General features: G+C 35.5%; 1 protein-coding gene across 1 annotated transcript in view; it reads left to right on the top strand.

Annotated features, from left to right (window-relative positions):
- Window positions 1-13,960, top strand: part of CSMD1 (CUB and Sushi multiple domains 1) — a 2,580,735-nt gene that overhangs the window by 2,012,017 nt on the left and 554,758 nt on the right. The window contains 1 exon segment of the mRNA XM_043985743.1: window positions 4,496-4,684. Within this exon segment, the coding sequence (XP_043841678.1) occupies window positions 4,496-4,684 (189 nt within the window).

The raw sequence follows: 13,960 nt of genomic DNA, 5'->3' as shown, positions 1-13,960 counted from the left end.
AGAGCCTGGATAGTGATCTCTCTGAGATGTTAACATGTTTATCAATAAGAATTTATAAGATACTAACACTGTACTAGTCACTAGGCAGGATGCTAGAGATATAAAGACAAACATGAAACAACCTTTGTCCTCTGGGAACTCACGCAGTAAGAGAAAAATAGCAACATATTTACACATAAAAGTAAAGATAAAATATAGATCAAGGAAATGCAAGGTGGTCTTTTGGAGAGAGTGCAAGATGACTGCACAGAGGGGCAGCTAGGTGGCGCAGTGGATAGAGCACCGACCCTGGAGTCAGGAGTACCTGAGTTCAAATCCGGCCTTAGACACTTAACACTAGCTGCGTGACCCTGGGCAAGTCACTTAACCCCAATTGTCTCACTAAAAAAAAAAAAAAAGATGACTGCACAGAGTTACAAACATGAATGCTTGGAAACTAGAACTCAGTACTATGGTATAGTCAATTTCTTCATTTATGAAATGAGCTGATTAGCCTACAAAGCTTTGAAGGTTCCTTCTAGCTCTGATGTTCTACATACCTTGTGATCATTTAATTTGTATTCTTTGATATATTGACTTGAAAATGTGTTCTTCAGTTGTCCTTTGAGCATGTTCCTGAGCTAGATTAGTCTTTTCCTTAGCTAGAATATTAAAAAAAAACCAACAACAACAACAGCAAGGATCCCATCTTTTATCTCTTCCATTATTTTATAGTCTGATAAAAGAAAAGATCTTGGAGGAAAAAAAATACTTTTGGTCCCTCAGGCATAATAATAATAATAAATTAAAAATAGAGGAATAAATAAATATCTAGCATTTATGTAGCACTTTAAGGTTTGTGAATTGTAATACAAATGTAATCTCATTTTATCTTCACAAATGCCCTTTGAGAGAGATACTGTTATCTCCATTTTACATATGAGGAACCTGAGGCGCATAGACATTAAGTGACTTGACACACAATGTAGAGTTAATCATGTTTTTAAATTCTATTTTCTGTGGTTATAATCATGTTTAGCAACAAATAATATAGTTATTTGGTGATGAATTGTGGGGTTTCTTGGTTTTAATTAATCAAATATTGTGTGTGTGTGTTTAAATCCCCTACTTGGATGCAAAATTTTTTTAAAAATCCTCTATTTGCTTTGAAAAACTTTGTAGTTGCATAAATATTCAAAGTGGACAATGAGAAAGCATAGGAAATGAAATTTTAAATGGAAATACAATTAGGAGAAAAGCCTTTTAGCAATAATGACCATAGTGTTTCCAACAACAGAACTCTGAATGCAAGTAGTAGACCACAAACAGTAAATCAAAGCATAATGACAGTATAATGAGTGATATTATACTCCGTTCAAGTTCTTTTTTTCCAAACTGCTTGTTTTTCATAAATTTTCACTTTCACAATTTCAAACAGAATGTGCTTTGTCAAGATGAGTTATTTTTATTGAAAATAATAATTTGGGCTTACTAAGAGCCAGGACAGCTATTTACTTTTAGAACATAGAAAGCCAAAGTGATAGATGTGAGAGAAAGAAGTAACAGCATGTGGCACCTGTGCCATTTTTGTAGGGTTAGGTTTAGCAGCCTGTGCCCTATGAGATTCGAATGTCTCTGAGATCCTTGTTTCTTAGCAATAGCAGTTTTCAGCTATTGAAGTTTTAAATTGCACCAAGACTTTTGGGATGCCCCTGCATAATATGCTTATGTGTGTGTTTGTATGAATATATTAAGTAGAATATTTTTTATAACTCTGATGTTATACAACACAAAGAAATACTTTATCCAGATAGATTTTATAACAAGTTTATTTTTCTATATAGTTTTTTTCAGCGTACATGAACTGGATTAGAATATATCTGAATTTATATAATTCCGAATGGATGAAAAAATATGCTTAGTGTACACCAAACATTCTCATAAGCTTTAGCAAATCAAATACAAAAACAAAAGTAGTCTCACTTCTCAAAGGACTTACATTATAACAGAAGGGGACAACATATAAAGAAGAATGGTAGCTAGGATGGGGATAATAATAATAATAATAATAATAATAATAATACACCTACAACATGACAGGTAGTATGCTAAGTGCTTTGAAATATCTCATTTGATTCTCATAACCCTAAAAAGTAGGTGCTATTATTATTATAATCCCATTTTACAGATATAGAAACTGAGGTTGAGAGAAGTTAAAATGACTTGTTCAAGCTAATATAGATAATTAGTGAGGCAGCATTTGAATTCAGGTCTTCCTTATTCTACGTCCAACAATCTATGCACTGTATCACTTAGTATATGAATGCTTAGAAATTGTAGAATCAAAGTGAAGCATTATCTAAAATATCATTGCTGAAGTTGGAGAAAATACTTTCTAGAAGACTGGAGATTTTGGTATATCACTGTGCTCTTTGTTAAACTACTCACCATCAAGGGTAATAAAACATAATTTGCTTTCTCATAGAGCTTCAAAATTTCTAAAGTACTTTATTCGCCACAAGCCTGTGAGGTAGGTATTTGGGGGAAAATACAGATGAGGAAACTGAGGTTTTAAGAGATAACTTGTTGGGGCAGCTAGGTGGTGTAGTGGATAAAGCACTGGCCCTGGATTCAGGAGTACCTGAGTTCAAATCTGGCCTCAGACACTTAACACTTACTAGCTGTGTGACTCTGGGCAAGTCACTTAACTCCAATTGCCCTGCAAAAAACAAACAAAAAGAGAGAGAGAGAGAGAGAGAGAGAGAGAGAGAGAGAGAGAGAGAGAGAGAGAGAGAGAGAGAGAGAGAGAGAGAGAGAGATCAGTTGTCCATGATCACATAAGGTAATCAAATAATAATAATTGCAATATTATGGTCAGCATGTATTACCTCTCATAAAGGAATCCTATACCCTCTCTAACACCTTCAAAAAGGAGAATTGGGGAGCTCTAAAAACAAAAATGAGTCTCCCAGTTACTTAAACTAACAGTTATGACCCAAAGTCCCTTTTCCTCAATTTGGGGAGTTTGAATATCAACTAGTTGCCAATTACCCCCTGCATTCCCCTCCTCCCCTAAGCAAGAGTTAAGACCAGTCCTGAACTCTACCCCACAACCCCAGTTCCAAGCTCTGACATGAATCCCTGGTCCTGCTTGACCCACATAAGAACACTATAAAAACTGACCCTGCTTAAACCTAGGTTGGTCACCTAACTCCAATCCAGGACCTCAGAATTCTACTTTGTATGTGCCCTGTCTGCCCCTGCCTGGCTTTTCCATCTTGCAATATAAGTGGGAGATGAGGCAGAATGCTGCCTTTCCCTGTACTGAGACCTTGTTATTTAGAACCTCCAGAGTCTGCATTAAGACACCTGTACCAAGATATTGAGTACTTCTCCAGACATGACAAGTAATTCCTACCTTGAAATACTTCATTTTACATTATAAATAGTGTATGCATTTCTTCTAAAAGGTAACTCTTTTACAGGTTGTCTGCTCATCATCACATCACGGTAAAATATGTTTTATACATGAAAAATAGCAAAAAAAAATCCCATTAAACTTTAAATGTTTGGGGAAAATGAAATACATTTTCAAGATGCTTCAAGACTTTGCAGTGGTTAAACTTGATTTACCTACGTCCTCCTTATGATACCATATGGGACTAATTTTCCTTAGTTATCACAGGATTTAAAGTTGGAGAATACATTAGAAATGATGTTTTTTGCCTCTTTTTGTACCCCAGCACTTAGCACACTGCCTGGCACATAATAGGTGTTTGATAAATATTTATTGATTGATTGTCCAAAACCTTCATTTTTCATAAGGAGAAACTAAGAATACAGAGATATAACTTAAACGAAGTATTCTGATGGCAAGTCCATTGAGTGTTTTCATTATGTCAATATTTTATAATTTTGAGAGCAGTTCTCAGAGGAGTGCATAATGTTTTGAACATGGCAGCATTGCTTGAATAAGTGTAAAACCCCTAAGATAAAGCTCCTTTGATGTAATCATTCTTGGTTATGTTTAGGGGAAGATGAGGGGCATGGACTGGACTTCTGTTCTCTTTGCAGTAAGAAAGAGGCTTCCCAAGAGGAAACTCCTGTTACCAATGAAGATCAGGAACTGCACTGCAAATGATGGAGGCCTAAGACAATTGCCTGGGGCATCAAAAGATTAAGTGATTTACCCCAGGGTCACCCAGCAAATATACATCAGAAATCTGACTTGAACTCATGTCATCCTGGCTTTGAGGCTAGCTTTCTTGCTGCCCTTCAGAATAAAACTTTGTTGTTTGTTTAAAAAAATATATATATGAATCACATTATTTCAGTCAAATCTTATTTTGAACAATAAATATAACTAAGTATAGGTATCATAGACTGAGTTCAAATAGACTTTATGGAATGAGTTCTGAAATGTTCTCTTTCTAAAAGTAGGTAGGTATTTATGTCTGATTATTGTGAGTTTTTGCTTCCTTTTCCCATACATTTTCTATTTCTTTTCTTGAAACAGAATATGACCTGGAACCATGTGATGATCCAGGTGTTCCTGCTTTCAGCCGAAGAATTGGTTTTCATTTTGGAGTTGGGGATTCTCTGACCTTTTCCTGCTTCCCAGGATATCGTTTGGAAGGTGCAACTAAGCTTACCTGCCTGGGTGGGGGCCGTCGTGTGTGGAGTGCACCTCTGCCAAGGTGTGTGGGTAGGTGGTCACATGATTTCATTTCATTCATCCAATGGGGGCAGGACATGGCATACATCAGGATAGTAAAACTTTAAACAGGCCACATAGGCCTATAATTGCTAACTCTGAATTTATAAAGATAAAAGAGAGAAATCAGAAAGTAAAGTGACCTGTAAAATAACTTGTGAAAATCAGAAGACCAAAGCTAATAGATTCCTTAGGAGCAGTGAAAGAGAATATTTGGAAGTTATGATGTTGGGGGTGGGAAGAAAGATGTTGGTCTCTTTTTATTTTAGTTCCTTGGCAGAACAATAGCTATATATGCCCAAATGGTAAAAAATTATGAGAGTTCAAAATAAGCTTAATTGCCATCTTGGGTGATTTCAGAGTCCTTTAGTAGAACTAGGACTTGTTATCAGATTCTTATATAAATCATCTCTTTGTGCAAACAGAGGTATTGAGAGTTGTGTTGTGTGGTACACAACAGGAACTCTAGGAAAGGCACAGGATGACTGAGGTTTGCCATGGTGTAATGGAAAGAACAATAGATTTGAAGTTAGAAGACTGGGGTATGCATCCCAGCCTAACTATTTATTACCTATTGGACCTTAAACAAGTCCCTTCCTCACCCTGGATCTCAGTATAGCTGTATCTAAAATGAAGGAGCTGAACTACATGATCTCTAAGGTCTCTGTAAATCTTAAATTCTATGATTTAAATATCTCAAGACCCAAAGAATATAATTTGCCCATAATACATAGTTGCAGAATGGGTTTCTTTGATATTCTGAAAACATTTGCTTAGGGAGATGGGTTGTGTCTTAACTTTTATGGAATTTTTGGAGTTAAAGAAAAAACTAACAATGAATTAAAGGAGTATTAAAAGGAAAATGAATAGAGAGTCATGCTTTTTGAAATCAGAATCATCATACTGCAATATTTAAATAGATACATGATCTCATCAATTTAAGCATTACTTCCAATGATCCAGATCAACTTCTTATTCTTGGTACCTCTAGTTCATCTTTACCCACAATTCCTTTAATGGGATCCTAGCAAGCTTAGGGCTATATTATTATTCTCTTGACATCCCATAAATGCTGGCTGAGCATATAGCTGAACACTGGTTATCTTTTGCTCTTATGTGATGATTGGCCCATTTGTCCAATCATCCATTGCTCTGATGTCATAACTTACGCCACTTCTATTAATTCTTGGTTCATGGTGTGTTACAGCCTACTCATGCAGATCATATGCCCCCATTTGCTGTTGACTCAGCCTCAATTTTAATTATTTCAAAACTGAGATAGTATTAAAGGAATAACCGTATTCCTTGATAAAAATAGCCACATTTTGTAATATAGATACTTTCTTCTTTGTGCGTTATAGCATAGGAGAAAGAGTACTGTATTTAGAGTCAGAGATAGTGAGTTCAAATCCTAGCTCTGTTGCCTACTACCTAGGTGAACTTCAGTAAATTTCTTACCTTGCTAGGTTCCACTTTCTTTATCTATAAAATGAGGAAATCAGATTAGCTAATCTCTTAGATCCCTACCAACTCTAAATCGAATGACTTTGTACTTAAATCCAAGAGCTGTTCTCCTCTCTATTCTATTCACAAATACCCTAAAGACATTTCATTAAAAGCAAGATTTTCTCACTTATTACATCTTTTAATATACACGATTGTTTTCAAATGGGGTAGTGGTGTTTTTCTTGGTTCCTTTTGAACTATCAACATTTTTATCATTCTTTTTTCAGGTCTCTTTTTAGTTAGTTTTTAAGGAAGACAATTTTAAACACATTTAAATTAGTGAAACACTACTGTAATGCTATGGTTTCTTTTTGCATCTGAGATTTTATAAAGGTTTAACAGGCTCTGTGACTAATTTTATAAAATATTCAGAGTTACAGCTGCAGACTTTTACTTATCCCATTACATTAAGAAATTCTCTCTAATGCATGGCATAGTTACAAATCATCCCTTGGCAATTGAAGCTGAATCCAATCTTGTGTTTTATAACCAATTTGGGATAGTTTTGTACTTTTCTTCCACCAGCATCTTCATCAAATGCCTCCCTCAGCTGGCCATGAAAGGGATCCTGAGTTTTGTCAAAGTTTTTGCCAAAGCAATATAAACTATTGCATGTGCTACCAAGCTAGAGAGGTTTTAATGCAGTTCTGGCAATGAACTTTGTCTTTTTCAAGGACCAGACCACATGAATATAAAGAAGGCCATTTTCATGTTATTAGTGGTTTTGGCCATAAAAATTCATGAAGACTACTTAGGCATGGGATGTCACTATCTGAATTGGTGAAAGGTGTACAGGCATGAATGAAATTGTGCTTTCAATATGAACATATTTATATTGTAGCTATTGTTTTAAAGTAAAATAAGGAAGCATTTTATGATTTAAATTATGCATTTTGCATGATGACCTTTCCAAATATTAGACATTCAAATTTTGTAATCATAGAGTTCGTTGTACAGAAATATGCTTTCAGATACATGGATAGTCTAGAAAATGAATTAACTGTTTCTGTTGTTTTATTCCTATTTAATTTTAATTAATTTGGCTCCATTACTGAAATTTAGGTGGAAATTTAATTTTTATATTTTATTAAAAATAAAGTGCACTCTTTAGTAAAGAACATTTGCTTTCCTTTAAATCACATTAAATTTGTTACTTTAAAAGTACATCATAACTAGCTGTGTGACCCTGGGCAAGTCACTTAACCCCAATTGCCTCACTTAAAAAAAAAAAAGTACATCATAGGGGGCAGCTAGGTGGCTTAGTGGGTAAAGCGCTGGCCCTGTATTCAGGAGGACCTGAGTTCAAATCTAGCCTCAGACACTTGACACTTACTAGCTGTGTGACCCTGGGCAAGTCACTTAACCCTCATTGCCCTGCAAAAACAAAACAAACAAAACAAAAGTGCATCATAGAGGAATTATTGATAGAACTTTAAAAACCACAAAACTTGAAATATTTCAAAATGATAAATACTGGATTGCAGATAGACTTTTTAGAGTTAGAAGGGATCTTAGAAGTTCTCCAGTCCAACTTTGCATTTTACAAAGGAGGAAACTGATGCCCAGAGTATTTAAATAACTTATCCAAGTTCATACTTTTTTCAACTATTAATTTGAATTAAGTTTATTTCCATTTATCTTACCTACATTTTAGGGAGTATGAAGTAAAAAGAAAATTTTAGATGTAGAATCCTGATCAACTATTACTTTAATCATAAGCAAATCACTTAACCCCTTGAGCTCCAGTTTCTTCTTCATTAATGTGAGGGGGTTAAATTACTATTGATTACCTTTTAGGCCCCTTCAAGCTTTAACATTTTGCGCACTATGATTTTGGAGGGTATCTCTTCCAATTCCAAATGCAAACATTTATTTCCTGCCAAGTACAATGATATTTTTTGATCCGAATGATTTCATGAAGTAAAGTCCACCTTAGGATCATGAACACTTAAAATACTTGTAAATTTCTGAGGACTTTATGCTCTTTGGACTCATAATCCCTGGCTTACAGTAGGTATTCAATAATGAATGAATGAGGGGGCAGCTAGGTGGCGCAGTGGATAGAGCACCGGCCCTGGAGTCAGGAGTACCTGAGTTCAAATCTGGCCTCAGACACTTAACACTTACTAGCTGTGTGACCCTGGGCAAGTCACTTAACCCCAATTGCCTCACTAAAAAAACAAAAAAACAAACAAACAAAAACAAAAACAAAAAAACAAAAAAAATAATGAATGAATGAATGAATCTCAAATGATTATTTCACAAAATCTCAAAATTTCAGGATTTAAATGACTTCAGAGATCATCTAGTACAACTCATATCTGAACTTATTGGTATATTGTACCTGCTACAAAATTCTGCAGTCATCTTTTATTCACTTCAAGACCTCTAGTGAAGGGAATAATGCTCATTGCCAAGTCATCTCATGCTAACTGTTGGAAACCTCTATCAGCACCATATCTGTGGCCACTTGTCCAACTAGGCCCTCATATTCACAGGTTGGGGTACCCAGAAGGCAGCTGACTACTTATCTTTTGAAGTAACCCTCAGAATCATAATTTGTACAATTGTTGCTAAGAATCCCTACTGTTGTGCTTACCATGAACAATTAGGTCAGCAAGACCTAATTAATTTTGTTAAATTGTATTTCCTAAGAAGTAAAAAGGATTAGTGTAAAAAATTCCCTCCAAAACCTGGAGTACTCTCTCCCACAAACATATAATACATCTGTCGGGAAGATGGGCACAAACTTTAAAAAAACAAATGATCGTGAGTCACTCATAATAGAGTATACCTATGGCAAAGGAATACTTGCCACATTTGGGAGTCCTTTTCTACCTTCAGGGAGTCTTCATTAAATTCCCTTAAGTGTAGCTCATTTTGTTGCTCTAACAACAGTATTTTTCTTGAGTCCATAGTTAGTTCTTCTCTCCACTACGCTCCTTGAAGTTGCTGCCTTCTTCAAGTGCTTGTCATTCCACTTCCAAGTATGGTGACTTCAATCGCCATTAACTACTACAATCCTAATGTCTACTGCTACTTCTACCATTTAGCTCCCATAGCCTCTGATGGTATCTCTGTGTCTTAGAATTTCCAATTTCACAAAGGCAAGTCCTGGACACTGCCATATCAGAAGACTTATTAGCCTAAGAACATGAAAGAATAAACACAAAAATATAGATGGCCATGTGCTCACTGCTGCTACTGTTGGGATATAGTAGGGAAATAGGAAGAGGAAAAAAATAAGCGTTTATTAAAAGCACTTACCCTGTGCCAAGAACTGTGCTATATGTTTCATAAATATTAGCTCATTTGATCCTCACAACAACCTTGTGATATAGACCCAAATTTTATAGTGGAAGAAACTGAGGCAGACAGATATTAAAAATTGCTTGCCCAGGATCACACAGTTAGTAAGTGGTTGATGATGGATTTGAACTCAGATATTCCCGATCCCAGGCTCAGAACTATCTCCACTGTGCCACCCAGCTGCCATTGAATGGCAGACAGGGCAACCAATTTTCCCCTGCTTGACTGTCAGGACTAACTTCAAGTACTCCTGATTCCTGTACCCACTAAGATGTGGCTTAGCAATGTCTGAGACATTGGTACTTCCTGTTCTGTGGTCAGTTAAAAGATGTTATCATATAGTACAAGCCCCCTAACTATGCATCACCAGAAAACAGTTCCCCTTAAGTTTCCATGTGGTTTCTTTGACTGAAACAAAGTAGGAAACATCTATCCATGCTCCAAAGACTTGTCTTACTATAGGCCAGTCCACCTCATTACAAATATGTAAAATGCTTCTATTTCTTTACCCTTGAGCTGTTATAAATACTTATGCTGCTGACCTACAAACTCCTAATATAAACAAGTGTATTCTCTAGTTTTATTAAGAGAACTTATTGTAAAGAAAAGGCATTGTAAGGATGCTTTGTTAAAAAACAGCCCAACTGTTACAAGGATCCTATTATTATTAATTATTCATAGAATGTACTTGGTATCACACAGGGCAGAAAAGAAGACACATTTCTTTCCCTGGGGTTTTACAATCTATGTTGTACTAATAAGCAATTTGTACATAAAAGTCCAGCTCAGTGATGTAAAGTCTCTAGGAATATGGATGGATGGATGGATGGATGGATGGATGGATGGATGGATGGATGATAGATAGATAGATAGATAGATAGATAGATAGATAGATAGATAGATAGATGAGTAGATGGATGGATGGATAGATAGATAGATAGATAGATAGATAGATAGATAGATAGATAGATAGATAGATAGATAGATAGATAGATAGATAGATGATAGAGCAATCTTTGCTGGGATTGGAAGATATTTTATATAAATGGAAGACTTCCTGGAAGAAGCAGATACCAGGAGCACATGAGTGTCAAAAAATGCAATTTGGAAAAAAACAGAAAAGTAGAAAACAAGGAGTCTTGGAATGGTGGTATATTTGAAAAGGCAAGTTAAACAAGGGTTGATTGTGTAGAGAAAAGAAACTGATCAGGAGTTGAGAAACATGGTTCTCATCCAAGTCTGACACTATTGAAGCAAGCCACTTTACTTCTCTAATGCCCTTCCCTCATTTGAAAAATGGGTTTACTAATACTTGTACTGCTTTTCTCAGAAGATCATTGTGAAGAAGGCACACTATAAACTGTAAGGTGCTGAATAAATGGGAGTTCCCTAAACTAGGAAGAGTATAATAGAAACTCTGTGAATAGTGATAGCAGAAAGGACATGAGGATTAGCAGTCCCAGAATAGGATTTTAGTCATTACTCTGATGTTTATCTATCACCTCTATGACCTTGAGCCTACCCTCAAGTGCTCAGACCCAATTTCTACTCAAATCAGGGAATGCGACTATCTGATATCCCTTCCTATAGCACTAATTCATTGATCCTAGAGGATTTGATCAATAAAAGAGTGAGGAATCAATCTACAAACATTTATTAAATACCTACTATGCACCACGGATTGTGTCTGACCTCAAGGAGATAGAACATAAGTTCTATCAATGGAGAGAACATGTACATAAATAAGCACAAATACATTTAAGAATAATTATTATAACAATAACAACAATATCTAGAATTTATATGGCACTCTAAGGTTTGTGATGTGCTTTACATATATTATCTCATTTGATCCTCACAACAACCCTGTCAGACAGGTGTTAAAATCTTCATATTATAAATGAGGAAGCTAAGGTACAGAAGTTGAGACTTACCTAAGGTCACAAAACTAGTAAGTTTCTGAAGCAGGATCTTAATTAGGGTCTTACTGACTCCCAGTCTGGCACCAGATATATCATGTCACCTAGCTGACTGGATGTGTACATATCTGTTGTATACACACACACACACACACACACACATATATATATACATATATTAAATGTATGTGTACTTATGGAAGATCAGGGTATCAGGGTGGTGTTTTGTTTTTTTTTTATTAAAATGTCTGGGACAGTTCTGAAGGAAACATTGATTCTAAGACACAATAGTGAGAATGGAGTGCATTCCCTACATGGGGCATCAGCAGTATAAAAGGATAGAGATGGTATTACATGTAAGGACTAGGAGGACAAAAGAACAAATACAAGTATCCTCCTTAATATCTGACTCCATCCTTTAAAAACCACAGCCATTTCCCCAAAAAAGTTATTGCCAGGATCCAGAGCTCCCATCTTTCCTTCCTACTGAGTGAATATTCCTCCACCCAAAAGAAGTTTATATGCTTCATGGTGGAGTGGTAGTTGTTAGAGACAGCATCAGGAGTTATAAACAAAAGTTTAATTCTCCTTTACTGTTACCCTACCTACAATATGGGCAGGCAGGGGATTTGAAGTAGCAGCTGAGGTTTAAGGCCTTAATTATGACTAAGGAAGCTCTAGCCCCAAACCTAAGAAGAAAATTGTTTTGGACTAAGCAGGGGAATCTATTCATCATTTCTTTGCCTTAAGTCCCTGGGTTTCAACTATAAAACATGCTCTGTCTTCACCTAGCCAACAAATGTTAAGGAGGATCGGGTGATACTTATGAAAGCAAGACAACATGATTCAGCATTTAGATCACACTCTATCCCTTATTCTGCCCCACCCTCACAGATGATTGATGTATTATTTAGTGTTTCTGACTTGAGCTACTATACAGACAAGATGCTATGTGGCTCAGGGGGAGAACTAGTCATAATATAACCATGACATTGAATTATATATACCAACCTGATATACATTTAGCCATTATAGCTCTTAAAGAGGCCCTTATTATAAACACTGATAGTTTATAAGAAGGTAACTTAATGAGTATGAAGAGTCTTTTTATCTACTAAATGCACAAACAACAATTATAAGGTAGCAGAATGTTCAGTAAAACAGTTCTTTCTACTATAACGTAAAAGTACAGGAGGTGGGAAAAATCCCTGTTTTGCTACTTAGTACCTATATGTAGGGATTTGGTGAGAAATGTTTAACAACTGTGTGGGGGTGGGGAGTACCCATAACACACTTTTAAATTTAATCTGTATTACAAATATTTTCACCATCAATTTCTTACATCTAGACAAAAACAACAAAAATAAGTCTATCTCCGATGTGTAGTATTTGCTGATTTTGGAGGTGTAAAAACACCGAAAATTTAACAATCAGCTCCTTCAAACCCAGAGGCTGTTTCCAGCACACCCCTGCATGGGCAAGCCATTTACAGATGATCAGAACTTCTAGAACTCAAAGCTGGAAAGCTTTTGAGATCTTTTGATTTAGGGATCAGCAACTGAAAATGTAAAAACCATTGTTAGCTTTCTAGAGACTGACTGTGCATATATTTGGCCGGCAAGCTGTATAATTAGCTTACCACTGATCTATTCCAACTACTTACTTTAAAGATGCTGAAATTTTGGTTCAGAAAATGGAAGTGATTTGTGTGCAAAGTTACACAGGAAGGAAGTAGTTGATCCAGGCCCTGAAATGGAGGCCTTCTCACTCCTTTCTGTACCACAGTTTCCTAACCTGTAAAATGAGACAATTAGAAAAGATAATATCTAAAATCTCTTCTTCTTTTACCATATTATGCTATATAGTTGGTTCATTTTTTACCTGATCTATAGATTTCTTAATATTAGATGAAACACATGTTGCTATGTGTTCAATTTAAATTAAGATTAACTGAATTTCCTTTAAAAATATTTTTCCCTTAACTTTATAAACTTTTAAACAATTCACAGATCTCCACTATTCCTTCTTGGTGCATAGCCTAAGGGCATAAAACTGTTGTGTTTTACTTTCATTTATTAGGAGTTTTAAAGAATAAATACAATTGCTTAAGGAAAAAAAAAAGAAATCACAAGAATGCCACAAGATTCATACATCATGTACCATTTCCTAAAAAGACAACAAATTCCTTGTTGTCTTTGCAAAATTCACTTCTTATTTCTTTGGCCTTCTATTGGTCAAACACATTCTTGAAAAACACTGTGAAATAAAAATTAACACAATAATATAAAATAATCATAATAAAATTCAAATTATTGTCCTTTATATTTAAAAATGTTGCAAAAATAATAAAAATAAGTATAAAAATAAAAATTTAAAAATTTGAATGTTGTTGCAAACATTCTTATTCTGTGTGTGTACAGCTGAACTATTGAGTGAGTAACCTAGAATCCTTGCCACACTGAGAACAATGCTGTCATTTGTAACTAGGTCCAGTGTTTCCAAGGCCTCTCTGCCACTTTTTTAAGTGGCTGGT

This window comes from Dromiciops gliroides, chromosome 2 (assembly GCF_019393635.1).
Source record: "Dromiciops gliroides isolate mDroGli1 chromosome 2, mDroGli1.pri, whole genome shotgun sequence".
In the NCBI taxonomy this organism is placed as follows: Eukaryota; Metazoa; Chordata; class Mammalia; order Microbiotheria; family Microbiotheriidae; genus Dromiciops; species Dromiciops gliroides.
Note: the sequence above shows the minus strand (reverse complement) of the source record. Positions and strands in the feature narration are given on the sequence as shown.